A 26834-nucleotide genomic window follows, 5' to 3' on the forward strand; every position below is an offset into this window, starting at 1 on the left:
CGGGAAGTAAATCATAAATGGAAAGCGCGCGGCAGGTTGTTACATGAAGATATGGGTTTAACAACTCAGAAAATTAGGAGAAAAGTTAAGATGAAAAATAACTTACGAGAGGTTACTGATCAAGGTGTTAAGATTCAAAACAGAGGTATAAAAGCCAACATAAGTGTACTTTACCTGAATGTTCATAGTATTCGGAATAAGGTAAATGAGTTGATGGCGCAAATCATCGTGAATGACTATGATTATGTGTTCATTACTGAAACATGGTTAAAGAATGGTCACGACTGGGAGTTAAATATCCAAGGGTACCAACCTGTACGGAAGGACAGAGTGGATGGTTAGGGAGGTGGTGTAGCTCAGTTATTTAAGGATGACATCCAGGCAATACGGTAGCCCGTAGCATTGTGGATAGCACAATCGTTTCACAGCTCCAGGGTCCCAGGTTCGATTCCGGCTTGGGTCACTGTCTGTGTGGAGTCTGCACATTCTCCCCGTGTGTGCGTGGGTTTCCTCCAGGTGCTCCGGTTTCCTCCCACAGTCTCCAAGATGTGCAGGTTAGGTGGATTGGCCATGATAAATTGCCCTTAGTGTCCAAAATTGCCTTTAGTGTTGGGTGGGCTTACTGGGTTATGGGGATAGGATGGAGGAGTTGACCTTGGGTAGGGTGGTCTTTCCAAGAGCTGGTGCAGACTCGATGGGCCGTATAGCCTCCTTCTGAATAGTAAGGGATGACATCAGTGCTATGGAGGATAAGGTTGAATCGATTCGGGTGGAAATCAGGAATAGTAAGGCGAAAAAGTCACTGATAGGAGTACTCTATAGCTACCAAATAGTAACATTATGGTGGGGCAGGCAATAAACAAAGAAATAACGGATGCATGGAGAAATGGTACAGCAGTTATCTAGGGGAATTTTAATCTACAGTCGATTGGTTTAACCAGGTCGGTCGAGGCAGCCTTGAGGAGGAGTTTATAGAATGTATCCGCGATAGTTTCCTAGAACAGTATGTAATGGAACCTACAAGGGAACAAGCGGTCCTAGATCTGGTCGTGTGTAATGACACAGGATTGATTAATGATCTCAGAGCTAACTCTCGGAAGGAGTGATCACAATATTGTGGAATTTAAAATACAGATGGAGGGTGAGAAGGTAAAATCAAACACTAATGTTTTGTGCTTAAACAAAGGAGATTACAATGGGATGAGAAAAAGCTAGCTAAGGTACACTGGGAGCAAAGACTTTATGATGAAACAGTTGAGCAACAGTGGAGAACCTACCAAGCGATTTTTCACAGTGCTCAGCAAAGGTTTATACCAACAAAAAGGAAGGACGGTAGAAAGAGGGAAAATCGACCGTGGATATCTAAGGAAATAAGGGAGGGTATCAAATTGAAGGAAAAATCATATAAAGTGGCAAAGATTGGTGGGAGACTAGAGGACTGGGAAATCTTTAGGGGGCAACAGAAAGCTACTAAAAAAGCTATAAAGAAGAGTAAGATAGAGAATGAGAGTAAACTTGCTCAGAATATAAAAACAGACAGTAAAAGTTTTTACAAATATATAAAACAAAAAAGAATGGCTAAGGTAAATATTGGTTCTTTAGAGGATGAGAAGGGAGTTTTAATAATGGGAGTTGAGGAAATGGCTGAGGAACTGAACAGGTTTTTTGGGTCGGTCTTCACAGTGGAAGACACAAATAACATGCCAGTGACTGATAGAAATGAGGCTATGACTGGTGAGGACCTTGAGAGGATTGTTATCACTAAGGAGGGAGTGATGGGCAAGCTAATGGGGCTAAAGGTAGACAAGTCTCCTGGCCCTGATGGAATGCATCCCAGAGTGCTAAAAGAGATGGCTAGGGAAATTGCAGATGCACTAATGATGATTAACCAAAATTCACTAGACCCTGGGGTGGTCCCAGTGGATTGGAAATTAGCAAACGTGACACCACTGTTTAAAAAAGGAGGTAGGCAGAGAGCAGGAAATTATAGCCCAGTGAGCTTAACTTCGGTAGTAGGGAAGATGCTGGAATCTATTATCAAGGAGGAAATAGCGAGGCATCTGGATAGAAAGTGTCCCATTGGGCAGACGCAGCATGGGTTCATAAAGGGCAGGTCGTGCCTAACTAATTTAGTGGAATTTTTTGAGGACATTACCAGTGCAGTAGATAACGGGGAGCCAATGGATGTGGTATATCTGGATTTCCAGAAAGCCTTTGACAAGGTGCCACACAAAAGGTTGCTGCATAAGATAAAGATGCATGGCATTAAGGGTAAAGTAGTAGCATGGATAGAGGATTGGTTAATTAATAGAAAGCAAAGAGTGGGGATTAATGGGTGTTTCTCTGTTTGGCAATCAGTAGCTAGTGGTGTCCCTCAGGGATCAGTGTTGGGCCCACAATTGTTCACAATTTACATAGATGATTTGGAGTTGGGGACCAAGTGCAATGTATCCAAGTTTGCAGACGACACTAAGATGAGTGGTAAAGCAAAAAGTGCAGAGGATACTGGAAGTTTGCAGAGGGATTTGGATCGGTTAAGTGAATGGGCTAGGGTCTGGCAGATGGAATTCAATGTTGACAAATGTGAGGTTATCCATTTTGGTAGGAATAACAGCAAAAAGGATTATTATTTAAATGATAAAATATCAAAACATGCTGCTGTGCAGAGAGACCTGGGTGTGCTAGTGCATGAATCGCAAAAAGTTGGTTTACAGGTGCAACAGATGATTAAGAAGGCAAATGGAGTTTTGTCCTTCATTGCTGGAGGGATGGAGTTTAAGACTAGGGAGTTTGTGCTGCAATTGTATAACGTGTTAGCGAGGCCACACCTGGAGTATTGTGTTCAGTTTTGGTCTCCTTGCCTGAGAAAGGACGTACTGGCGCTGGAGGATGTGCAGCGGAGATTCACTAGGTTAATCCCAGAGTTGAGGGGGTTGGATTATGAGGAGAGGTTGAGTAGACTGGGACTGTACTCGTTGGAATTTAGAAGGATGCGTTGGGATCTTCTAGAAACATATAAAATTATGAAGGGAATAGATAGGATAGATGCGGGCAGGTTGTTTCCACTGGCGGGTGAACAGAACTAGGGGGCATAGCCTCAAAATAAGGGGAAGGATATTTTGGATTGAGTTTAGGAGGAACTTCTTCACCCAAAGGGTTGTGAATCTATGGAATTCCTTGGCCAGTGAAGCAGTTGAGGCTCCTTCGTTAAATGTTCTTAAGATAAAGATAGATAGTTTTTTGAAGAATAAAGGGATTAAGGGTTATGGTGTTCAGGTCGGAAAGTGGAGCTGAGTCCACAAAAGATCAGCCATGATCTCATTGAATGGCGGAGCAAGCTCGAGGGGCCATATGGCCTACTCCTGCACCTAGTTCTCATGAATGATCAGATTGGGAAATGCTCAGGATTGTGAAGGGATACATAGAAAGAACTCTGAGAATGTGGACTAATCTGAAGTGAATGGGTGGAAGATTGAGAAACATATGGGCGGTGGGCCAGCAAGTTAAAATGAAAAGAAATGCATTTATACACTCCTTATATGGCCACAGAATGCCCCAAAGCACTTTGCAACCAGTGAAATAATTTTGAAGTGCAATTTTCAGAAGTAGAGATGTTCACTGATGATTGCACAATGTTCAGCACCATCCTCAGATACTGAAGTAGACCATGTCCAAATCCAATAAGATCTGGATAGGATTCAGGCTTGGCAAGTGACAGGTAATGACCATCTCCAACAGGACAATCTAACCAAATCTAACCACATCCCTTTGACATTCAATGGCTGTGCCATGGCATTGAATCCCCACTGCCATCATCCTAGGGCGTTATAACTGCCCAGAAACTTAACTGGACCAGCCATATAAACACTGTGGCCTAGGTAGAGTGCTTTTTTGGAGGTTCAGTGTAGATTCAGTGGGCTGAGTGGCCTTCTTCTGCACTATAGGTATTCTATTCACACCTCCTGACTCCCCATAGCCTTTCCACCATCTATAAGGCACAAGTCAGGAGTATGATGGAATAGTCTCCATTTGCCTGGATGAGTGAAGCCCTAATAACAAGCTCAACACATTCCAAGACAAAGCAGCCTATTTGATCGGAGACCCATCCACCACCTTAAACATTCACTCCCTCCAGCATTAATGCACAGTGGCAGTAGTATTTATCCATCTACAAAAGGCACTGCAGCAACTTAGCAAGACCTGTCAAAGCACCTTCCAAACCTGTGACCGTTACCATCTAGAAAGGACTAGGGAGGTGGTGGCGTAGTGGCATTGTCACTGGACAAGTAAACCAGAGGCCCAGAGTAATGCTCAAGGTTCAAATCCCACCAATACAGATTGTGAAGTTTGAATTCAATAAAAGTCTGGGAATTAAAAAGTCTAATGATGACCATAAAACCATTATCAATTGTTGGAAAAAACATCTGGTTCACTATGCCCTTCAGGGAAGGAAATCATGCCATCCTTACCTGGTCTGGCCTACATGTGACTCCAAACCCACAGCAATGTGGTTGTCACTTAACTGCCCCCTCAAAGGCAATTAGGGATGGGCAATAAAGGCTGCCACAGCCTGCGATGCCCATGTCCCATGAACAAATAAAAAAGGGCAGGAGCCATATAGGAACACCACCACAAAATGTTAGTCAATCAAACTTGTGCCTCATGTTTGATGCCCTGAAACCGATGACCTTTGAGATGCCAGACCTCAAAATATGACGTCTCCAAAAGGCATGATAGAATGGATGAGCACCAGGTGTGTGCAAGAGTTAATTACACAGATAGTCAGCTCCACAATTTTTTCCCCTATCAACTTTTGTTTTGCATTGATTTATTCTGCAGTGAATAGACTGTTTACATTCATACATAATATGGTCGTAACATTAATTGCACGACGTACCAACCCAACAGTAATTGTTGTTTCCTTTTTCTAATTAAGGCCCGTAAAATGGAGGCAGGGCTGAGAATGGTTATCTGAGATGATAACTTGGTTTGATTGTGGTAACACAGTACATAACCCACAGTATAATTAGAATGGGTCTAGGTTACCGACAAATCCAGTTTTATGTCACAATTAAATTTGGATAGCTGGACCTTCCCATCCATTGAGCCACTCGAATGCTAAAGCAGTGGCCAAAGCGAGGTGGCTGTGCTTGGCCAAGAGGAATGCCACCGACATTACACACACCCAAACACACGCACCACTCCCTCCCACACACCAACCCCCACACACACATCCCCATCCAGTGGTGGACTGGGTCTAAAAATATTGGTTGCCAGGAGAAAAAGGGGGCCCACCCACAACTACAATGCTATCATTTAATTTTCATAACGAATAAATAAAATTTTCAAAAAATACATATGGAAAAAAGGGTACAATTAAAATTTTTGTGGAAAAAAAGTGTATTTCTTAGTAATTACAATGTACATGTACTGTACATATTACTGGCAATAGATACCAAATGTAAATACAGAATGTTATAATTGATTTATTTTTAAATTTTAAGTAATTGGTTGATATTTTTAAATAGTTTACTGCACAATTTACACATTAACAGATAGAGCACAATAGAGCATTGCATGCAGTCCACTATATTAAGAGCAATCGTTTGTGTTCGCTAGATGATTGTGCGAATTTGCCAATAATTGCTTCTGCATCCAATTCATCTAACAATTCCTTTGCAATGTATAGCAACATGTATGATTCCAAATTCTCCTCAGACAGCGAATTTCTTAACCTTGTCTTTATGATCTTTAGCTTTGAAAATGTCCTCTCACATTGGACTTGAGTAACTGATAGTGTGCAGATGACTTTATAAAGTTCAGAAAGGTTATCATATGCCTTGTCATGAAGTCTGTTGGATGCCAGAATTTTTAGTACACACGATGGGCAAGTGCTGCAAATTTTACAATTGTTGCAACTGGAATCCATATTCTCACCACCATTAAGCAATAGCTTTAATACATCAAAGTTTGAAGCAAAAGAAAACAATTCCAATATTACTTGATCTTTGCTGATTTGTGGAAACAGCTTAATAATACCTTCCAATGCTTCATCTTCAAGGCCCTTCTCTGCAATAGTTTTTAACTTTGCTGGGTCCAAGCAGGACAAATCTTTATACAACTGTTTGTGTTGTACAAAGCGTGATTCTAGTGACTGGACAATGCGATCCATTATTAGGTTAAACACATTTACTCGAAAATCAGCTAGAGAATCTGAGGAATTTCTTTCATCATCAATAAGCTCATCTGCCATTCTTTTCTTCTTCCTCTGCCTCTTAACTGGCAATGCTGTTTCCAGCGCATCAATTTCCAATGTTTGATTTTCATCCGTATTCATCTGTGAAATCCTGTCATTACATTTATTTACAAATTCCAAAGTCTTGCTGTGAACGTTATCAAATGTTCTTGTCTGTTCCTTCAACATTGTTGTAGCTGAATCTACCAAACTCCATGCAGTAAACATATCTAAACCACTTGTCTGTAGATAACTTGATAACGGGGTTGTAGTTTCAAATATATACAAGTAAGTAAATGCTGTCAATATGGTTTCAAACTTTAGAAGACTTTGAAGTAAAACATTTGCTTCATGTTTTGCTTTTGCATGAAACTTTTCTGAATCTTGTATCATTGATAAGCATGTCAATAGATTTTCGAAAGTACTGGCAGCGGCATCATCAAAACGTCCAAATATAGTTGTTGCTGCATTGGATTTTCCTGACCATCTGGTCTCACCAATTAGCTTTAATCGTTTCATTTTTTCTTGTCCTAGATGTTTTCCAACAACTTCTATCCATACAGCCATACATGCTTTCACAAACGTTGCTATATTCTGGAGCAAATTGAAAAAAGAATCTGCAGGCACACAACATTTTGTTGTTTCAGTTATCACCAAATTCAAGACATGGGCATAGCACCGTATATGAACATGTTGATCAGCCCCATTAGCAATTTTACTTTGTAAACCATTATACTGGCCATGGTAGCTTGCAGCGCCATCTGTGCTATCAGATACACATTTTTGGGGGTCAATTTTAAGATGCTGTAATGTTTCAATCAATAGATCAAAAAGTCCCTGTCCTGTACCATCATTACTTGGCACAACTGAAAGTAGTCGCTCACAGATAATACCTTTAAGCACATACCGAATAATAATGCTAAACTGATCGATGGATGAATTATCTTGTGTTGAATCAACCTGAATAGAATAATATTTTGCTTGAGAAACTTCATGATTAATTCTTTCTTGTATCATATTCTTCATAATTTTGATTAACATGTTTATAGTTGTTTTACTCAGGTATGTAACAAGTCCACCACGGCCTTTACTTTGAGCCTTTCCTTGTTGCTCTAATCGTTTGATTCTTTGTTTAGACTTGTTTTGCACTGCAGAAACATGTGCTGCCATAATGGGGTCATATTTTGCCATCAACTGCACTGTAGCTAAAAAATTGCCATGATTTAGAACCTCATTATCTAGAGTGTAGGCCGATTCATTTCTGTGACCTCGAAAAGGAAGTGCTTGCTTGCCTAACATCTTTATGATGTCTATAATCCTCATGACAATACTTCTCTGCTTCAATACTTCTTCTTTCCTTTTAATTAGAGATGCTGCAAAAAATTTATCTAAGGTGCCATCATTAACCACACTGATATATTGCTGAGCATTTCTGACATGTGTTGTTGTCGATTCATGTAAAGTCAAGCTCTGACTAATACGCCTGTAGTCACTAAAGCCACGTACAAAGGGTGATGGATTACAAGTGCTGGAAAACTCAAAGGCTAAGCAGTATGAACAATATAAGCATCTATTTTCTTTGTTATATGTTAGCCATTTTCTTGGGACTGAGTCATTCATAATTTTCCTCTCATACAAACGAGCATCAAATGGCAGATCATCAAGTGGCTGAAGTGGATGTTCAGCAAAAAACTGTTTTAGCTTTGCTCGTGATGGATATTGGAAGATTCCAGTAATTGATCTTTCATTTACAAGCAACTGAGACAACTGATGTGCTTCAGAAACCAAGTCATTTATGCTTGAAGGAATATCTGATTCCCTGTCACTAGTTGAAGCTATGTGTTCAGATGTTGCAACTACAGGCAGTACAGATACCGGAACAAGGAAGCCAGAAGAAATATTGGGCCTGGGTTGATTAGTAATGGATGCACTTGTATTTGTCTCTACATTCAAAGTAGCTCTTCTCTGTTCTTGTAACTCGCATGTCATTGCATCATCACCATGAGCATTGTTTCTTGCTTCTTGATTATTTGTTGCAGAACTGGATATTGATGTGGATTGTGCTTGTGGTATTATAAACTCTGTAATAGGCCTGCATCGCTTGGCTGATTCCTTCCTTTCTGCTTCTTTTTGTTCTTTGCGTTTTAGTGACCCAGATTTATGCTTTTTCTTTTCCATGAAAATGAAATGAAATGAAAATCGCTTATTGTCACGAGTAGGCTTCAAATGAAGTTACTGTGAAAAGCCCCTAGTCGCCACATTCCGGCGAATGATCGGGGAGGCTGTTACAGGAATACGAACCGTGCTGCTGGCTTGCCTTGGTCTGCTTTCAAAGCCAGCGATTAGCCATGTGAGCTAAACAGCCCCTGGTGGGGGTAATATTCCTGCTGGTAGGGGTAATATTCCTGAAATAAAAACTTAATTAAAAATAGCCCACGTTGGGAAAAATGAATATTGATGATTGCAAGAATAACTTGAAGGAACGCCAGATAAAACCCTACTTGATAAAAAATATAAAATAACTTACTTACACTTCAATAGGCTATGTTCATTAGGCAATACTACTGTGGCCTATGCAGCTTCAGAAGAGGAGACAATCCACTGTCCAGTGTTCACACCAGCAAGCAACTGAGACAACTGTTGAAACTTAGAAGTTTGGTCCGACTATAGTAAGACATTAAGAATGGTCCCACGACCAAAGTTAACGTGTCCAGTTTGATACCAGTGTAGTGTTACAAGTCGCAACCCTTTGAGTTTACTGATCATGGCTGATCACTTCAATATCTTTGACCTCATGATTCACGGTCAAAGGTACCGCTTCTCCTTTTCGGTGACCTCACAACGCTATGTAATGCTTGATATCCTTTCAAGTTGCCGACCATCTCAAATCACGACTGTAACTTTATCTTTAAATTCACACACTCTTGCTGAAAACATGGAATTTCCTTAATTATGCCCGACCTGGGCCCCCCTATTCCACATCCTTCCACTACCTCCCCTGCTTCGTTCCTTTTCATGCACTGCTTATTTGTGTCTTGTTCTCTTTTTTTTCTTATTCCTTTTTATTACTAAAACAGTTGTCTGTGTTTGTTTCTTTATTGCATTTTTATTTGATATAGGGGGCCCACTTCATCAGGGGCCCACTTGCCATCGGGCAAGCTGACACCCTGGCCAGTCCGCCACTGTGATCATCCCACACACACTCCCACCCACCACACACACACACCCACACTTACACACAGACCCACAACTTCCCCTCCCCCACCCACACCCCTTTCATTTATCTTCGCCGCGCAGTCGGAAAATTCCGGGGAATTGTCCAACAAAGCGGAGTTGTGAAGAGATAAAAGGGCAATCGCAGTGAACCCGTTCCTTTGTTCACAACAGGCCTTTCTGAAACTGCAGTTACAATAGGGGTTAACATGCAGGCTGGAAGGAGAAGACACTCTGGTCCCGCCTGGAAACGACGCTAAGGTTTTTGAAAGCACCGTCGTGTCTCTCCCCCTCTCTCTGCAGCCGAGGGGGTGGGGGGGGGGGGGGGGGGGTGTGTGAATCCAGCCTCTCTGCAGCGGGGAGGGGGCTGCCTCTGTGCAGCGGGGGGACGGGGGGGACCCTGCCTCTCTGCAGCCGAGGGGGGGGGGTGTGAATCCAGCCTCTCTGCGGCGGGGGGGCTGCCTCTGTGCAGCGGGGGGGACCCTGCCTCTCTGCAGCGGGGGGGGGGGGGGGGGTGTATCCTGCCTCTTTGCAGCGGGGGGCGGACCCTACCTCTCCGCAGCTGGGGGGGGGGGGGGGGGGGGTGAATCCTGCCTCTCTGCAGCGGGGGGGGGGGGGGGGGGTGAGAGGGTATCCTGCCTCTGAGCAGCGGTGGGGGGGGGTGAATCCTGCCTCTGTGCAGCTGGGGGTGGGGGGGAATCCAGCCTCTCTGCAGGGGGGGGGGGGTGAATCCCGCCTCTGTGCAGCCGGGGGGGATCCTGCCTCTGTGGGGGGGGGGGGGGGGTTGAATCCTGCCTCTGTGCAGCCGGGGGGGGGGGGGATCCTGTGCGGTGGGGGGGGGGGGGGTGAATCCTGCCTCTGTGCAGCCGGGGGGGGGGGGGGATCCTGTGCGGTGGGGGGGGGGGGGGGGTGACTCCTGCCTTTCTGCAGCCGGGGGGGCGGGGGGTGAATCCTGCCGTCTTGCCCTTTGACACACTGACAAATATGGTAAAAGATGCTAATAACCTGGCGACGTCAGCGAGGCGGCTGTGTTGTTGTGAGGGTGGGTGGCAGGCAGTCTGCCTGAGACTGCACTCACTGAGGGAGGAGCAGGACACACTGTCACCACCATGGCCGCCGGCTTTGTCGCTCGTCTCCCCAAAGTTTTCTTCAGGGGAAACTTTCCAAAAGCCCTGGTCACATCCAAGTGTGTGCGGCGGGGGTCACGGCCCGTTTACACGGCTGCGGGTAGGTGGAACCGCTCTTAGTTTGACCCATCAGGTAAAAGGCTGGCTGGGGGGGGGGGGGGGGGGTGACATACCCTCTGGCTGTGCCCGGGGGGGGGGTGACATACCCTCTGGCTGTGCCCGGGGGGGGGGGACATGCTCTCTGGCTGTGCCCCGGGGGGGGGGGGGGGGGGGCGCAGACCCCCTGGCTGTGCCCCGGGGGGAGGGGGGACAGACCCCCTGACTGTGCCCGGGGGGAGGGGGGGGGACAGACCCCCTGACTGTGCCCGGGGGGCGGGGGGGGGGGGACAGACCCCCTGACTGTGCCCGGGGGGAGGGGGGGGGGGACAGACCCCCTGACTGTGCCCGGGGGGAGGGGGGGGGGACAGACCCCCTGACTGTGCCCGGGGGGGGGGGGGGGGGGGGACAGACCTCCTGACTGTGCCCGGGGGGGGGGGGGGGGGGACAGACCCCCTGACTGTGCCCGGGGGGAGGGGGGGGGACAGACCCCCTGACTGTGCCCGGGGGGGGGGACAGACCCCCTGACTGTGCCCGGGGGGAGGGGGGGGGACAGACCCCCTGACTGTGCCCGGGGGGAGGGGGGGGACAGACCCCCTGACTGTTCCCGGGGGGAGGGGGGGGGGACAGACCCCCTGACTGTGCCCGGGGGGGGGGAGACAGACCCCCTGACTGTACCCCGGGGGGGAGGGGGAGGGACAGACCCCCTGACTGTGCCCGGGGGGGGGGGGAGACAGACCCCCTGACTGTACCCCGGGGGGGAGGGACAGACCCTCTGGCCGTGCCCGGGGGGGGGGGGGGGGGGGGGGGAGGAGACAGACCCCCTGACTGTGCCCGGGAGGAGGGGGGGTGGGGCAGACCCTCTGGCTGTGCCCCGGGGGAGGGACGGACCTTCTGGCTGTGCCTCGGGGGTGGGGTCAGACCCACTGGCTGTGCCGGTGGGGGGGGGGAGACAGACCCTCTGGCTGTGCCGGGGGGGGGGGACACAGACCCTCTGGCTGTGCCGGGGGGGGGGGGGGCACAGATCATCTGGCTGTGCCCCGGGGGGCGGGAACAGACCCCCTGACTGTGCCCGGGGGTGGGGTCAGACCCACTGGCTGTGGGGGGGGGGGGGGGGGGAGACAGACCCTCTGGCTGTGCCCCGGTTTGGAGTGGAAATTTCCACCAGCCTGTATATCATCTGGCGTCTCCCAAGGAGCTGCTTTTCAATCAATTTTCTTAAACAGCTAGCTGGCTGGTTAGTGCAATTGGTGCGAATGCGGTTTGCAAGTGACATTTAATGAGATGGATGTTGGTTGGGCTTGTTCCATTTTACCCACCTCCAGCAAATCCATTTCGCTGGTTATAAGGTGAAAATATCGAAACAAAATGAGAATATTAAATAAATCGGGAAATGCACTGTGCCCGGCTCTGGTTTTAAGACGATCGTGCGTGTAAGTGTGCTTATTCCTGCCGGCTCGGGGTGAGCGGAGCATTGGCACCAACTCCCCAGGGGGAGGAAGTGGCATTTTGTTTTGTGGTCGTTTGTTATAATATCGAAGCGATGTTCAAGCCGGGGCTAAAACAGCAAACCGATGCAGCCGCCTGCACTGAAAAGTGGCAATTCTTTCTTAGATGTTCCTGCTGCTTGGAAGACGTCTGGGAAGATTTGGTTTGACCGGGTGGGGGCGGGGTTCACCATCACCATCCCCCCCGGTGGGAGGGTTTAAGCATCGCCATCCCATCCTTGGGTAGGATCACCATCGCTGTGGGGGGGGGGGGGGGGGGGGGGGTCACCGTTTTGTTTCCTCGTCAAACTGATCTGTATATTATTGCGTAGAAAACCTCGTCACCCAAACAAATGCTGTCTTAAAAAGGGGCAAGGTGGCTGAAACTATCATGTGCTTTGATTGTAAGTCTAAAACTTATTGTTTGATATAAGTGTAGTGGAAATTGAAGTTTTTAACAATTCATTTACAGGATGTGGGCATTGCTGGTTAGGTCAGCATTTATTGCCCACCCCTAGTTGCACTTCAGAAGGTGGTGGTGAGCTGCCTTCTTGAACCACAATGTGGAGATGCCGGCGTTGGACTGGGGTGAGCACAGTAAGAAGTCTTACAACACCAGGTTAAAGTCCAACATGTTTGTTTCAAACACTAGCTTTGGGAGCACTGCTCCTTCCTCAGGTGAATGAAGAGGTATGTTCCAGAAACATATATATAGACAAATTCAAAGATGCCAGGCAATGCTTAGAATGCGAGCATTAGCAGATGAATAAGTCGTTACAGATCCAGAGGTAGGGGTAACCCCAGGTTAAAGAGGTGTGTATTGTGCCAAGCCAGGACAGTCGGTAGGATTTCGCAAGCCCAGGCCAGAAGTATGGGGGATGAATGTAATGCGACATGAATCCCAGGTCCCGGTTTCGGCCGCATTCATGTGTGCGGAACTTGGCTATAAGTTTCTGCTCGGCGATTCTGCGTTGTCATGTGATTCCCGCCTGGTGATTGACGCGCGATGTCCGTTCATTCGTTGTCTCAGCGTCTGCATGGTCTCGCCAATGTACCACGCTTCGGGACATCCTTTCCTGCAGCGTATGAGGTAGACAACGTTGGCCGAGTCGCACGAGTATGTACCGCGTACCTCGTGGGTGGTGTTCTCATGTGTAATAGTGGTATCCATGTCGATGATCTGACACGTCTTGCAGAGATTGCCATGGCAGGGTTGTGTGGTGTCGTGGTTGCTGTTCTGAAGGCTGGGTAGTTTGCTGCAAACAATGGTTTATTTGAGGTTGCGCAGTTGTTTGAAGACATGTAGTGGGGGTGTGAGAATGACCCTGGCAAGATGTTCATCTTCATCGATGACGTGTTGAAGGCTGCGAAGAAGATGTCATAGTTTCTCCGCTCCGGGAAAGTACTGGACGACGAAGATTACTCTGTCGGTTGTGTCCCGTGTTTGGCTTCTGAGGAGGTTGGTGCGTTTTTTTTTGCTGTGGCGCGTTGGAACTGTCGATCGATGAGTCGAGCGCCATATCCCATTCATATGGGGGCATCTTTCACCGTCTGTAGATGTCTGTTACGCTCCTCCTCGTCTGAGCAGATCCTGTGTATACGGAGGGCTTGTCCATAGGAGATGGCTTCTTTAATGTGTTTAGGGTGGAAGCTGGAGAAGTGGAGCATCGTGAGGTTATCCGTGGGCTTGCAATAAAGCAAAGTGCTGAGGTGGCCGTTCTTGATGGAGACGAGTGTGTCCAAGAATGCAACTGATTTTGGAGAGTAGTCCATGGTGAGTCTGATGGTGGGATGGAACTTATTGTGTAGTCATTTCAGTGATTCTTCGCCATGGGTCCAAAGGAAAAAAATGTTAGTTTAAAAGAGGTGTCTTAATGCAGAACTCTCGATTTTCCAAATTTGAACAGCCGAATTTGCAAACTTTTGTATGCACCCTGTTTTCCATTTGTTTTCCCTCTGGAAAACTTGCTAGCTGCAAACTGGGTGGATAGTTTTCACCTGTTCCTTTACTCTTACACTGGAAGTGGAAGCATTAGGTTTCCCAAATTTATGTTACCCGAAGGAAGAGCAGAATGTCAAAGAGATTAGGTTATACTGCACCAGTAAGCTACCCTCCAAGCCAATTGGTACCAATTATGCCTTAAAATGTTTGTCACCAACAGGCATACACACTAAGTGACAGATGTACTGTTAGCAAAAGCAAGCCAAGTGATTTCTATCCTAGTAGAAGATCAAGAGTGACAAACGTGATTGTGGTTTGAATAGCAGGGTTATCTCAATTCAAGGTGATCATCGCTTTAAAAAAAATACGATCCCAAGGCAATATGTAAATTATTTTGATATGTATATCTTGAGTTTATTTAAAGCTATAATTCAAAGTGAATCCAAGGTAGCTACGCTCCAGAGTTGTTGTTACAAGATTTTTGATTTATTTGAACGAAGATCTGTGGTGATCACATTTACAGTCACCCCCACTCGTAAATCACACTTGGAAATAGAGACTTGACCATATTGCAAGAAATAACATTTTAAATGGTGAATTCAGAAAGTTTCTGAACCAATAAAAAGGTAATAAGTTAGAAAGATAAAAAGCAAAGTGAGAATTAACAGCAATTAGCAGTAATTAACAGTAAAAGAAGAAAGCTTAACTTTAACAATTCAATAGATTTGTTACCACCCTTCTCAGACCAAGTTGTTAAGTGACTCTGAAAAACATCAATAGTATGTAACACCAACAGCTCTCAACACCACTCTGTAAAAACTCTCTCTTCCCCCTCGCTGCCCACATCTTTCTCTCAACATTTCACTCTTACAACTCCTATCTGCCTCTCTCACTCCCCCTCTCAAAAGCCCACCCTAGCCAATAGTGAATTGGTCTATAGCGTATCAATAATCAAATAAGAATTAGCCCATTGCTTTTTAGCTAATTGTCTCAGCTTTTAAGGCAATGCTTTCTCTCCAGATATATCTCTTATCTTGCGGTAGGCTGAGTGACCAATAATTGGTTAACATAGCTGTCTGTTAGTTAAATTGAACAGAGCCTATTCATTCCCTGCAAGTCAAGGTTAACAAGTTATGTTATTTCTTTTAATTCTGTTGGCCTGAGAGGAACACAAGATTCTTATTCCCACAGTACTTTAAGAGTCTGTAATAATTTTCAAGTGTTAATGTGTTTATAATTATACAATTTTGTGTTTCAAATTGCATTTACAGCCTTTCTAACATCTCTATTAATTAATTACTTTTAATTGCCTCATAATTAAGGTCATCTACTTAATTAATCTGGCTAGTTTCCAATAATACTGATTTAGTTTTAATAAAATGGTTTCCATCTTAGCAGAAAATACTTCAGACTACCAAATCATAGTCACACTAAAAAAAGTTATTTTGGAATTAAAAACACATAGCAATATACTAATAATTTTTATATTTGTGTCTGGAAATTGTATTAAACTATAATTCAAAATTAATTCTCGGTAGATACACTCCAGAATTCTTTCTGTTGGTTAAAATGGAAGTCTTGTTTTTGAAGTATGATTTCATTTATTCCTCGCCAGAAATCAAGGGCGGTCCGACCTCCCACCGGGTCGGAGAATCCCCAGGGGCGGCGCAAATCCCGCCCCGACGCCGGCTATTGTATTCTCCGGCACCGGTTTTTGGTCGGGGGCCGTGGGCAGCGGCCTCCCCGGCAATTCTCCGGGCCCCGATGGGCCGAGCGGCCATCGGTGTTTGGCCAGTCCTGCCACCGTGGATTAGACATGGTCCCATACGGCGGGACCTGGCAGGTAGGTTGGCTGGGGCGGTCCTCAGGGGATTGCGATCGGGGCCCACCGATCTGCGGGCAGGCCTGTGCCATGGGGGCACTCCTCCCTTCCGCGCCAGCCCCTGTAGGGCTCCGCCATCACCGGTGCGGAGAAGACATCCTCCTGTGCATGCGGCAGAATACGCATGCGCGGGATCACGCCGGCCCTTTGGCGCATGCGCAGACTCACGCAGTCCCTTCGGTGCCGGTTGGCGCTGCGCCAACCCCTCCATTGTCCACCTAGCCCCCGGAAGTGCGGAGGATTCTACCACTTACGGTCGGCCGACGCCGGAGTTGTTTGCGCCATTTTTGACGTCAGCGTCGGGCCATTGCGCCGATTCTGGAGAATCCTGCCTCAGATGTTAGTGTTTGCATGACTGATGCATCAAAAATCATATAAATTGCTTGAAAAACTAAGAACATAATGTCTAACCTGCTGAACAATCCCAATTGCGCTAAGAATTACACAAAAAAAAATTGCTTATTGTCACGAGTAGGCTTCAATGAAGTTACTGTGAAAAGCCCCTAGTCGCCACGTTCTGGCGCCTGTTCGGGGAGGCTGGTACGGGAATCGAACCGTGCTGCTGGCCTGCTTGGTCTGCTTTAAAAGCCAGCGATTTAGCTGAGTGAGCTAAACCAGCCCCTTCAAGCTAAACCAGCCCCTTAACAAACAACCAATTTAATCAATTGGGTTCGCAATGTGACTCACGCTTTCTAGAAGCTACACATATTCAGTGGTCAGCACTGTTGCCTCACAGCTCCAGGGATCTGGGTTCAATTTGCTGTTGCTGCTAGTCCTCTTTGTATAAATGTATGGAATGATGTTGGCTCTGTACAGGGCCTGAGACTGCTGTTGTGTTGTATGATATTTATATCTGGGGTTCACGTGTATTTTCCTTGTAGGTTTCCTTTTTTAGGGGGTAGGTAGAAAGAATCCGTGATTGGCACCAGCATGGGGACAAATGGGTCAAGTATCCAAGGATAGGAGGTCACGGTATGTCATTGGTGCCTCTGGTACTGCTGGAGTGGAGGGAACTATACATTGGTGCACGTCTGAACATGGTGCGAAAAATGTAACCTGATCTCTCGTAGCAAGTGCAAGCAATCACTGCATGGAAGGTGTGCACCATTTTACCATGTTTATATGGCCTTGCTCTGTGTCTCCATTCTTCTTTAGTGGAGCTTTTAGAGGCATCAAGTTATGTCTAATGATTGTATCAAGCTCATTAAACTGCTGTTCTCTTGTTCCCCCCTGTCTCCATGTGAGCCGAGCCTTTTCTTTTTGCTTGCTGTGCTGTATATTTTTTGTGGTTTTGTTGCTTTGTTTGTTAAAATGTAAAATATACTTTTAAAGAAAAAACACCCATCGACCTTTGCCATCCTGCCACTTAGCACTTCAAGATCCAACTTGCCCTTATTTGTCTGACTAGTCTGCCATGCTAAGACCCATGCAGACTACATCAAATGCAGGATCCTCTTCAACCATCCTTACTAGTGCAAATATTCAATCAAGTTAATCAAACATAACTACTACGTAACAAATCCATGCTGACTGTCCTTAATTAATCTGTGCCTTTCTCAGTGACGATTTATACTGTCGCTCAGAATTTTTCCAGCAATTTGCCCACCACCAAGGTTAGGCTAACTGACCTATAATTACAGTCGACTCCATTCTCCCTTTTTAAACAAAAGGACAACGTTAGCAGCCCTCCAGTACATTGCCCACAACGTTGGAAGATTGCAAAATGATGGTTAGATCATTTGCTGTTTTCTTTCTTGCTTCTCTTAGCAACTTCAGGTTCACTTCATGTAGGCCTGACAGTTTATCCACTTTCAATTACACTAAGCACCGCTCCTTAATTATGTTTCTCCCATCCAATGTTTCAAAATCCTCCTCCGTAACAATGTATGCATCATCCCACCTATTGAGAAGACTGATGCAAAATATTCATTGCGAACCATCTCCACATTTTCCACCGCCACACACAAGTTACCTTTTGGTTTCGAACAAGTCCTGCACTTTCCTTAGTTACCCTCTTGCTCTTTATGTATTTAATGTAAGCCTACTTGTGACAATTTATTTTACTTGCCAACTTTTCCATCCCCTCTTACCTTCATTTTTAATTTCATGCCTTCACTTTCAATACTCTTCAAAATTTTCTGCAGTATTGCGCTCCTGGTATCTGATACAAGCTTCCCTTTTTTACCCTGAATGCTTAGTGAGGTCAGGAGGTGTTTTTTTTTCCGTGGGAACATATTTGCTCTAAACTCTCAATATCGCAGCCCCGAATACTTCCTCCCAAACTAACAGTTATTTAGCTTCAAATAGCTGTTTCCAGTCCACTTCTGTTAAATTACATCTCAACTTGGTAAAATTGACCTTTTTCCCACTTGAAAACTTATACCACTGGTAAAATTGGTCTTTTTCTCAATGCCACCTACCTAAGTTAGGTCCCTAAAAGTAAGTCCAGAACTGATCCTTTTTTATTGTTCTTGCTGCACACTGGCTAAAAATGTTCTCCTCAAAACATTTTTAAAATTCTGCACCCTCAACATCTTTTACACTGATTTTGTCCCAGTTAATATTAGAGTAGTTAAAGTTCCTCACTACTACAATATTGTTATTGCATTTCTCAGAAGGCTTCAACGACTGATTCCACAACATTAGAGGAGCACTTCTCACACACGCACTCCGTGGTTAGATAAATGAGCTTCTTAGTAAATTTTGGAGTTATATTGCTGCTTCTATATCCCCTGTAACACAACATCATAAGTGGGAGTCAGTGTAGCATAGTGGTTAGCACAGTTGCTTCACAGCTCCAGGGTCCCAGGTTCAATTCCCGGCTTGGGTCATTGTGCGGAGTCTGCACGTTCTACCCATGTCTGCGTGGGTTTTCTCCGCGTGCTCCGGTTTCCTTCCACAGTCCAAAGATGTGCAGGTTAGGTGGATTGGCCATGCTGAAATTGCCCTTAGTGCCCAAAAAAAAGGCTAGGTGGGATACGGGGATCGGGTGGAGGTGTGGGCTTTGGTAGGGTGCTCTTTCCAAGGGCCGGTGCAGACTCGATGGACCGAATGGCCTCCTTCTGCACTGTAAATTCTATGATCCTATGAACTAAGTGACATTCGCTACATTTATTGCAAAGCAACAAGTTAGATCTAAAATCTGTTCTCAAGTCCTTTCATCTAATTGATTCTCATGTAAATTTAGGATTCCCGAAACACTAGAAGGCAGTAAGAAACACAATTACAAATTTTCACAAAGAACTGAATTTCACACTTGGAGTGTGGGGAAGAGAGTGCAGGTACATCAAGCAATTAGAAAGGCAAATGGCATGTTGGCCTTTACTACAAGGAGATAGGAGTACAAGGCTAAGGAAGCCTTGCTACAGTTGATTTTGGTGAGGCCACACCTGGTGTACTGTGCAGTTTAAGTCAGGATATATTTGCATTGGAGGTGGTATGGTCAGGTTTAATTGGATTGGTTCCTGGGATGGAAGGATTGTGTTTACCGCCACAAGGACATGTCTGCGAATAGGGCAGCACGGTGGCACAGTAGTTAGCACTGCTACCTCACGGAGCCGAGGACCCAGGTTTAATCCTGGCCCCAAGTAACTGTCTGTGTGGAGTTTGCACATTCCCCCTGTGTCTGCGTGGGTCCTACACCAACAACGCAAGGATGTAAAGGGTAGGCGAATTGGCCACGCTAAATTGCCCCTTCATTGGAAATCTTTTTTGAAAAAACATTTTTTTTTAAACTCATGTACAATACTACAATACTAAACAGCATGGCATCTCCAGTTCCTACTAGCATAATTTGAGACAACTAAACTCTGAAAAAGCTTTTACTGTGCTAGTATTCTCTAGGATTTTAGCAGTCTAATCTATGCAACATTGTCAAAGTTAATCTGGCATCTTCAGAAAGCTGTAACTACCTCATTAGCATTAGAGAAACAAGCTCCCAGTGTGTGTATCACTCATACTGGGAGCACACAAGTTTGTGGGGCGGAGACCTTGCATGCTTTAACAGCCTTTAGCTGGGCTTGAGGGAGAAAGGATTTATGGTTGTGTGATTTATATTGCAATTGTAAAGAAGATGAAACTGGCTAAAGGAGAATCCAGAGATCAGCGAGAGGCAGCATCATGAAAGGGGGTAAAAAAACACACCAAAAGTGCCAACCGTGCCAGGGAGGAAGCAAATTGGTGCATAGTTGGAGAATTTTTTTTGTTTGTTTCAGATTATAACGTATAACTCTTAAATTTATTCTGTTAACCAAATAAATAGAGTTAGCAGGGCACCTCAATCCCTTGTACCTAGTGGGAACTCCAGGATGCTTCTCATGCTCCAGACAGCCACAGGCTGGGTTTTGCCAGAGTAGCCTGACACGAGGCTGGAAGGCCAGGGGGCAAACCTGCCTCATCCGTTTCTAGGAGCACTGATTAGAATCTGTGGGAAGCAGGCACTAATGAATTGCCATCAAGGCTCTTGTCCCTTCAAGGGATAAGATTCTGCCTCCAAGAACTGTGGCATCCAGCACAATTGTGGCTGAGGCTCGGCCCCAATTCCACTTTCCCACCCACTCCCCATACCCCTTGATTCCGAGAGACCAAATATCTGCGTTCGCAGTCTTTTTAAAAAATAAACTACCCAATGCCTTTTATCCAATTAATGGGCAATTTAGCGTCACCAATCCACCTACCCTGCACATCTTTTTGAGTTGTGGAGGTGAGACCCACGCAGTATTTTGCATGAGGTACTGCAACTTATTAATAATTGAATAAGCTAACGACATAGTTTTGTCTCTTAAAAACTCCCTGCACTTTTCCGATCAGTACGTAAGAACATAAGAACTAGGAGCAGGAGTAGGCCATCTGGCCCCTCGAGCCTGCTCCGCCATTCAATGAGATCATGGCTGATCTTTTGTGGACTCAGCTCCACTTTCCGGCCCGAACACCATAACCCTTAATCCCTTTATTCTTCAAAAAGCTATCTATCTTTACCTTGAAAACATTTAATGAAGGAGCCTCAACTGCTTCACTGGGCAAGGAATTCCATAGATTCACAACCCTTTGGGTGAAGAAGTTCCTCCTAAACTCAGTCCTAAATCTACTTCCCCTTATTTTGAGGCTATGTCCCCTAGTTCTGCTTTCACCCGCCAGTGGAAACAACCTGCCGGCATCTATCCTATCTATTCCCTTCATAATTTTAAATGTTTCTATAAGATCCCCCCTCATCCTTATAAATTCCAACGAGTACAGTCCCAGTCTACTCAACCTCTCGTCATAATCCAACTTCTTCAACTCTGGGATTAACCTAGTGAATCTCCTCAGTACACCCTCCAGTGCCAGTATGTCCTTTCTCAAGTAAGGAGACCAAAACTGAACACAATACTCCAGGTGTGGCCTCACTAACACCTTATACAATTACAACGTAACCTCCCCAGTCTTAAACTCCACCCCTCTAGCAATGAAGGACAAAATTCCATTTGCCTTCTTAATCACCTGTTGCACCTGTAAACCAACTTTCTGTGACTCATGCACTAGCACACCCAGGTCTCTCTGCACAGCAGCATGCTTTAGTATTTTAGCGTTTAAATAATAATCCCGTTTGTTGTTATTCCTACCAAAATGGATAACCTCACATTTGTCAACATTGAATTCCATCTGCCAGACCCTAGCCCATTCATTTAACCTATCCAAATCCCTCTGCAGACTTCCAGTATCCTCTGCATTTTTCGCTTTACCACTCATCTTAGTGTCATCTGCAATCTTGGACACATTGCCCCGGTCCCCAAATCCAAATCATCTATGTAAATTGTGAACAATTGTGGGCCCAACACTGATCCCTGAGGGACACCACTAGCTACTGATTGCCAACCAGAGAAACACCCTTAATCCCCACTCTTTGCTTTCTATTAATTAACCAATCCTCTATCCATGCTACTACTTTACCCTTAATGCCATGCATCTTTATCTTATGCAGCAACCTTTTGTGTGGCACCTTTTCAAAGGCTTTCTGGAAATCCAGATATACCACATCCATTGGCTCCCCGTTATCTACTGCACTGGTAATGTCCTCAAAAAATTCCACTAAATTAGTTAGGCACGACCTGCCCTTTATGAACCCATGCTGCGTCTGCCCAATGGGACACTTTCTATCCAGATGCCTCGCTATTTCCTCCTTGATAATAGATTCCAGCATCTTCCCTACTACCGAAGTTAAGCTCACTGGGCTATAATTTCCTGCTCTCTGCCTATCTCCTTTTTTAAACAGTGGTGTCACGTTTGCTAATTTCCAATCCACTGGGACCACCCCAGGGTCTAGTGAATTTTGGTTAATCATCATTAGTGCATCTGCAATTTCCCATGCCATCTCTTTTAGCACTCTGGGATGCATTCCATCAGGGCCAGGAGACTTGTCTACCTTTAGCCCCATTAGCTTGCCCATCACTCCCTCCTTAGTGATAACAATCCTCTCAAGGTCCTCACCAGTCATAGCCTCATTTCTATCAGTCACTGGCATGTTATTTGTGTCTTCCACTGTGAAGACCGACCCAAAAAACCTGTTCAGTTCCTCAGCCATTTCCTCAACTCCCATTATTAAAACTCCCTTCTCATCCTCTAAAGGACCAATATTTACCTTAGCCATTCTTTTTTGTTTTATATATTTGTAAAAACTTTTACTGTCTGTTTTTATATTCTGAGCAAGTTTACTCTCATTCTCTATCTTACTCTTCTTTATAGCTTTTTTAGTAGCTTTCTGTTGCCCCCTAAAGATTTCCCAGTCCTCTAGTCTCCCACCAATCTTTGCCACTTTATATGCTTTTTCCTTCAATTTGATACCCTCCCTTATTTCCTTAGATATCCACGGTCGATTTTCCCTCTTTCTACCGGCCTTCCTTTTTGTTCGTATAAACCTTTGCTGAGCACTGTGAAAAATCGCTTGGAAGGTTCTGTACTGTTCCTCAACTGTTCCACCATAAGGTCTTTGCTCCCAGTCTACCTTAGCTAGTTCTTCTCTCATCCTATTGTAATCTCCTTTGTTTAAACACAAAACACTAGTATTTGATTTTACTTTCTCACCCGCCATCTGTATTTTAAATTCCACCATATTGTGATCGCTCCTTCTGAGAGGATCCCTAACTATGAGATCATGAATCAATCCTGTCTCATTCCACAGGACAAGATTTAGGACCGCTTGTTCCCTCGTAGGTTCCATTACATACTGTTCTGGGAAACTATCGCGGATACATTCTATAAACTCCTCCTCAAGGTTGCCTTGACCGACCTGGTTAAACCAATCGACATGTAGATTAAAATCCCCCATGATAACTGCTGTACCATTTCTACATGCATCAGTTATTTCTTTGTTTATTGCCTACCCCACAATAATGTTACTATTTGGTGGCCGATAGACTACTCCTATCAGTGACTTTTTCGCCTTACCATTCCTGATTTCCACCCAAATGGATTCAACCTTATCCTCCATAGCACTGATGCCATCCCTTACTATTGCCCGGATGTCATTCTTAAATAACAAAGCAACACCACCTCCCTTACCATCCACTCTGTCCTTCCGAATAGTTTGAGACCCTCGGATATTTAACTCCCAGTCGTGACCATCCTTTAACCATGTTTCAATAATGGCCACTAAATCATAGTCGTTCACGATGATTTGTGCCATCAACTCATCTACTTTATTCCGAATACTAAGAGCATTCAGGTAAAGTACACTTATGTTGGGGTTTTTTTAACCTCTGTTTTGAATCTTAACATCTCCAGTTTTATTCCTTTTTTTATTACTGGGCCTATTCACTGAGATCCCCTCAGTCACTGTACCTTGTATTGTCGCCCTTTTTGATTTTTGACTATGTCTTCTCTGCCTTGCACTTTTCCCCTTACTTCCTTTTGCTTCTGTCCCTGTTTTACTACCTTGCAACTTATAGAACATAGAACATTACAGCGCAGTACGGGCCCTTCGGCCCTCGATGTTGTGCCGACCCGTGAAACCATCTGAAGCCTATCTGACCTACACTATTCCATTTTCATCCATATGTCTATCCAGTGACCACTTAAATGCCCTTAAAGTTGGCGAGTCTACTACTGTTGCAGGCAGGGCGTTCCACACCCCTACTACTCTCTGAGTAAAGAAACTGCCTCTGACATCTGTCCTATATCTACCACTCCTCAATTTAAAGCTATGTCCCCTCGTGTTGGTCATCACCATCCGAGGAAAAAGACTCTCACTGTCCACCCTATCTAACCCTCTGACTATCTTATATGTCTCTATTAAGTCACCTCTCAGCCTTCTCCTTTCTAATGAAAACAACCTCAAGTCCCTGAGCCTTTCCTCGTAAGACCTTCCCTCCATACCAGGCAACATCCTAGTAAATCTAGGACTTCCTGCTTCGGTTCCCATCCCCCTGCCACATTAGCTTAAACCCTCCCCAACAGCTCTAGCAAACACCCCCCCTAGGACATCGGTTCCAGTCCTGCACAGGTGCAGACCGTCCGGTTTGTACTGGTCCCACCTCCCCCAGAACCGGTCCCAATGCCCTAGGAATTTGAATCCCTCCCTCTTGCACCATCTCTCGAGCCACGCATTCATCCTATCTATCCTGACATTCCTACTCTGACTAGCTCGTGGCACTGGTAGCACTCCTGAGATTACTACCTTTGAGGTCCTACTTTTTAGTTTAACTCCTAACTCCCAGAATTCCGCTTGTAGGACCTCATCCCGTTTTTTACCTATATCGCTGGTGCCTATGTGCACCACAACAACAGCTGGCTGTTCACCCCCCCCCCCCCCCCCCCCCCCCCCCCCCAGAATGTCCTGCAGCCGCTCCGAGACCTTTGCATCAGGGAGGCAACATCCAATCCTGGGGTCTCGATTTCGTCCACTGAACTGCCTGTCTATTCCCCTTACGATCGAGTCCCCTATCACTATAGCCCTGCCATTTTTCTTCCTGCCCTGCTGCGCAGCAGAGCCAGCCACGGTGCCATGAACCTTGCCGCTGCCTTCCCCTGGTGAGCCATCTCCCCCAACAGTATTCAAAGCGGTATATCTGTTTAGCAGGGAGATGACCGCAGGGGACACCTGCACTGCCTTCCTACTCTTACTCTGTCTTTTGGTCACCCATTTGCTATTTCCCTCAGTAACTTTTACCTGCGGTGTGACCAACTCGCTAAACATGCTATCCACGATAATTAATTAAGTGTTTGTTTTAAATGGTGGAATGAACTAACTCCTTGGACAGCACCTGAAACTCTCATTGCGCCTTGGAGAATTATTTCTGTAACAAAACAGGTAAGTTGGTACTGGAGAAAAGATAAAATGAAATAGAGAGACTTTGAATCACACTGGTTTCAGGAAAGCATAACCATGGCCAGACTTAACATTTCCACCTGGTGAGGTATTTGTATTATTTGGATTTTGGTGGGGTTTTTTTTTGCCTTGTTTCACTTTCTCAGCCACAGGGTCAAATCTTCTGCTATGAACCTTTAAGGTTGGTGATGGTGTGGAAGTCAGAGTATTTCCTATTGCTGGTGGGATCAGTTCTGCCCACAGTCACTACAGATTAAATGTCTTGATAAATTATGTTGAATACAAAATTGTCCCACTTTTGCGGAGGGTAAGGTTTTATTTGCTGTATAATCACTGCAGTTTATGAAATGCATTCACCAGTATGGTTAGGTTACATCTACATCAGTCTATACTGCCACTCTCAACCATGCAACATAGATTCAAGGTTAAGAGCTGGAACACTATATTAGAAGAGCATTCTAGAATAATAGAATGGTAACAATGCAGAAGGAGGACATTTGGCAAGTCATGTCGTCGTTGGCTCTCTGTAAGCACTACGCAGATAATCCCACTCACCTTCCCTTTTCCCTTTAGCCCTGCAAATTATTTACAGCCGTCTCCTTTTATCAAATGTCTTAACACTAGTTAGTATTGGGCAGCAGGGTAGCATGGTGGTTAGCATAAATGCTTCACAGCTCCAGTGGTCCCAGGTTCGATCCCCGGCTGGGTCACTGTCTGTGTGGAGTCTGCACGTCCTCCCCCTGTGTGCGTGGGTTTCCTCCGGGTGCTCCGGTTTCCTCCCACGGTCCAAAGATGTGTGGGTTAGGTGGATTGGCCATGCTAAATTGCCCGTAGTGTCCTAATAAAAGTAAGGTTAAGGGGGGGTTGTTGGGTTACGGGTATAGGGTGGATACGTGGGTTTGAGTAGGGTGATCATGGCTCGGCACAACATTGAGGGCCGAAGGGCCTGTTCTGTGCTGTACTGTTCTGTGTTCTGTATTGTTTATCCCATTTTTATTTTTACATAGGTTTGAGATCGCTGACCCGATATGATGAAACAACTATAAATGTTGATTGGCAAAAGAAGCTAACCCCAGAGCAATACTTTGTGACTCGAGAAAAGGGAACAGAACTGGTAAGTCAATTTTAAACTCTGAACCCGGGCCAGCTTCAGCTCTGACTTCTGCAATACCATGATTAAAACCACCGAATGCATTTTTTTCTTCACGATCTAGATAAAGGGATATCTGTGTTATAAACTGTAACTTTCATGTTTCACTCACAGACTGACATAATTGATCACTCCCAGGCCAGTTAAAGCGCAGCCAGCTGCAAACACTCTCTCCTTTGGCCTATTGGTATACTTCTGCACAGGTTTGGAAGAACTCCAGAGTGTGGCATCTTTTTCCCTTTCCCTCCACCAGCCAGCTTGTGGCCTTTTGGAGTCAGACTGTTAATCAGTGCCAAATGGAAGGACTGTTTTGTACTCTCGGCTCTCACCCACTAAAAACTGAGTTAAAGCGGCCTAAACTAGATTCACAAGATCATTAAGCGTAAGAAGTAACATTTATT

At 45.3% G+C, this 26834-nt stretch overlaps 1 protein-coding gene across 3 annotated transcripts in view; it reads left to right on the forward strand.

Annotated features, from left to right (window-relative positions):
• The first annotated feature begins 10396 nt into the window (after window positions 1-10396).
• msrb2 (methionine sulfoxide reductase B2) overlaps window positions 10397-26834 on the forward strand; it is a 43630-nt gene continuing 27192 nt past the window's right edge. The window contains exons 1-3 of one of the 3 annotated variants that reach the window (XM_038798114.1): window positions 10397-10675; window positions 12491-12562; window positions 26291-26397. In XM_038798114.1, coding sequence (XP_038654042.1) covers window positions 10558-10675; window positions 12491-12562; window positions 26291-26397 — 297 coding nt within the window. In that variant the 5' untranslated portion in view covers window positions 10397-10557. Of the gene's footprint in view, window positions 10676-12490; window positions 12563-16877; window positions 17080-26290; window positions 26398-26834 lie in introns of those variants that run through there. The other 2 variants (XM_038798115.1, XM_038798116.1) reach the window with 2 other exon arrangements.

Source organism: Scyliorhinus canicula, chromosome 5 (assembly GCF_902713615.1).
Source record: "Scyliorhinus canicula chromosome 5, sScyCan1.1, whole genome shotgun sequence".
Taxonomy (NCBI): Eukaryota; Metazoa; Chordata; class Chondrichthyes; order Carcharhiniformes; family Scyliorhinidae; genus Scyliorhinus; species Scyliorhinus canicula.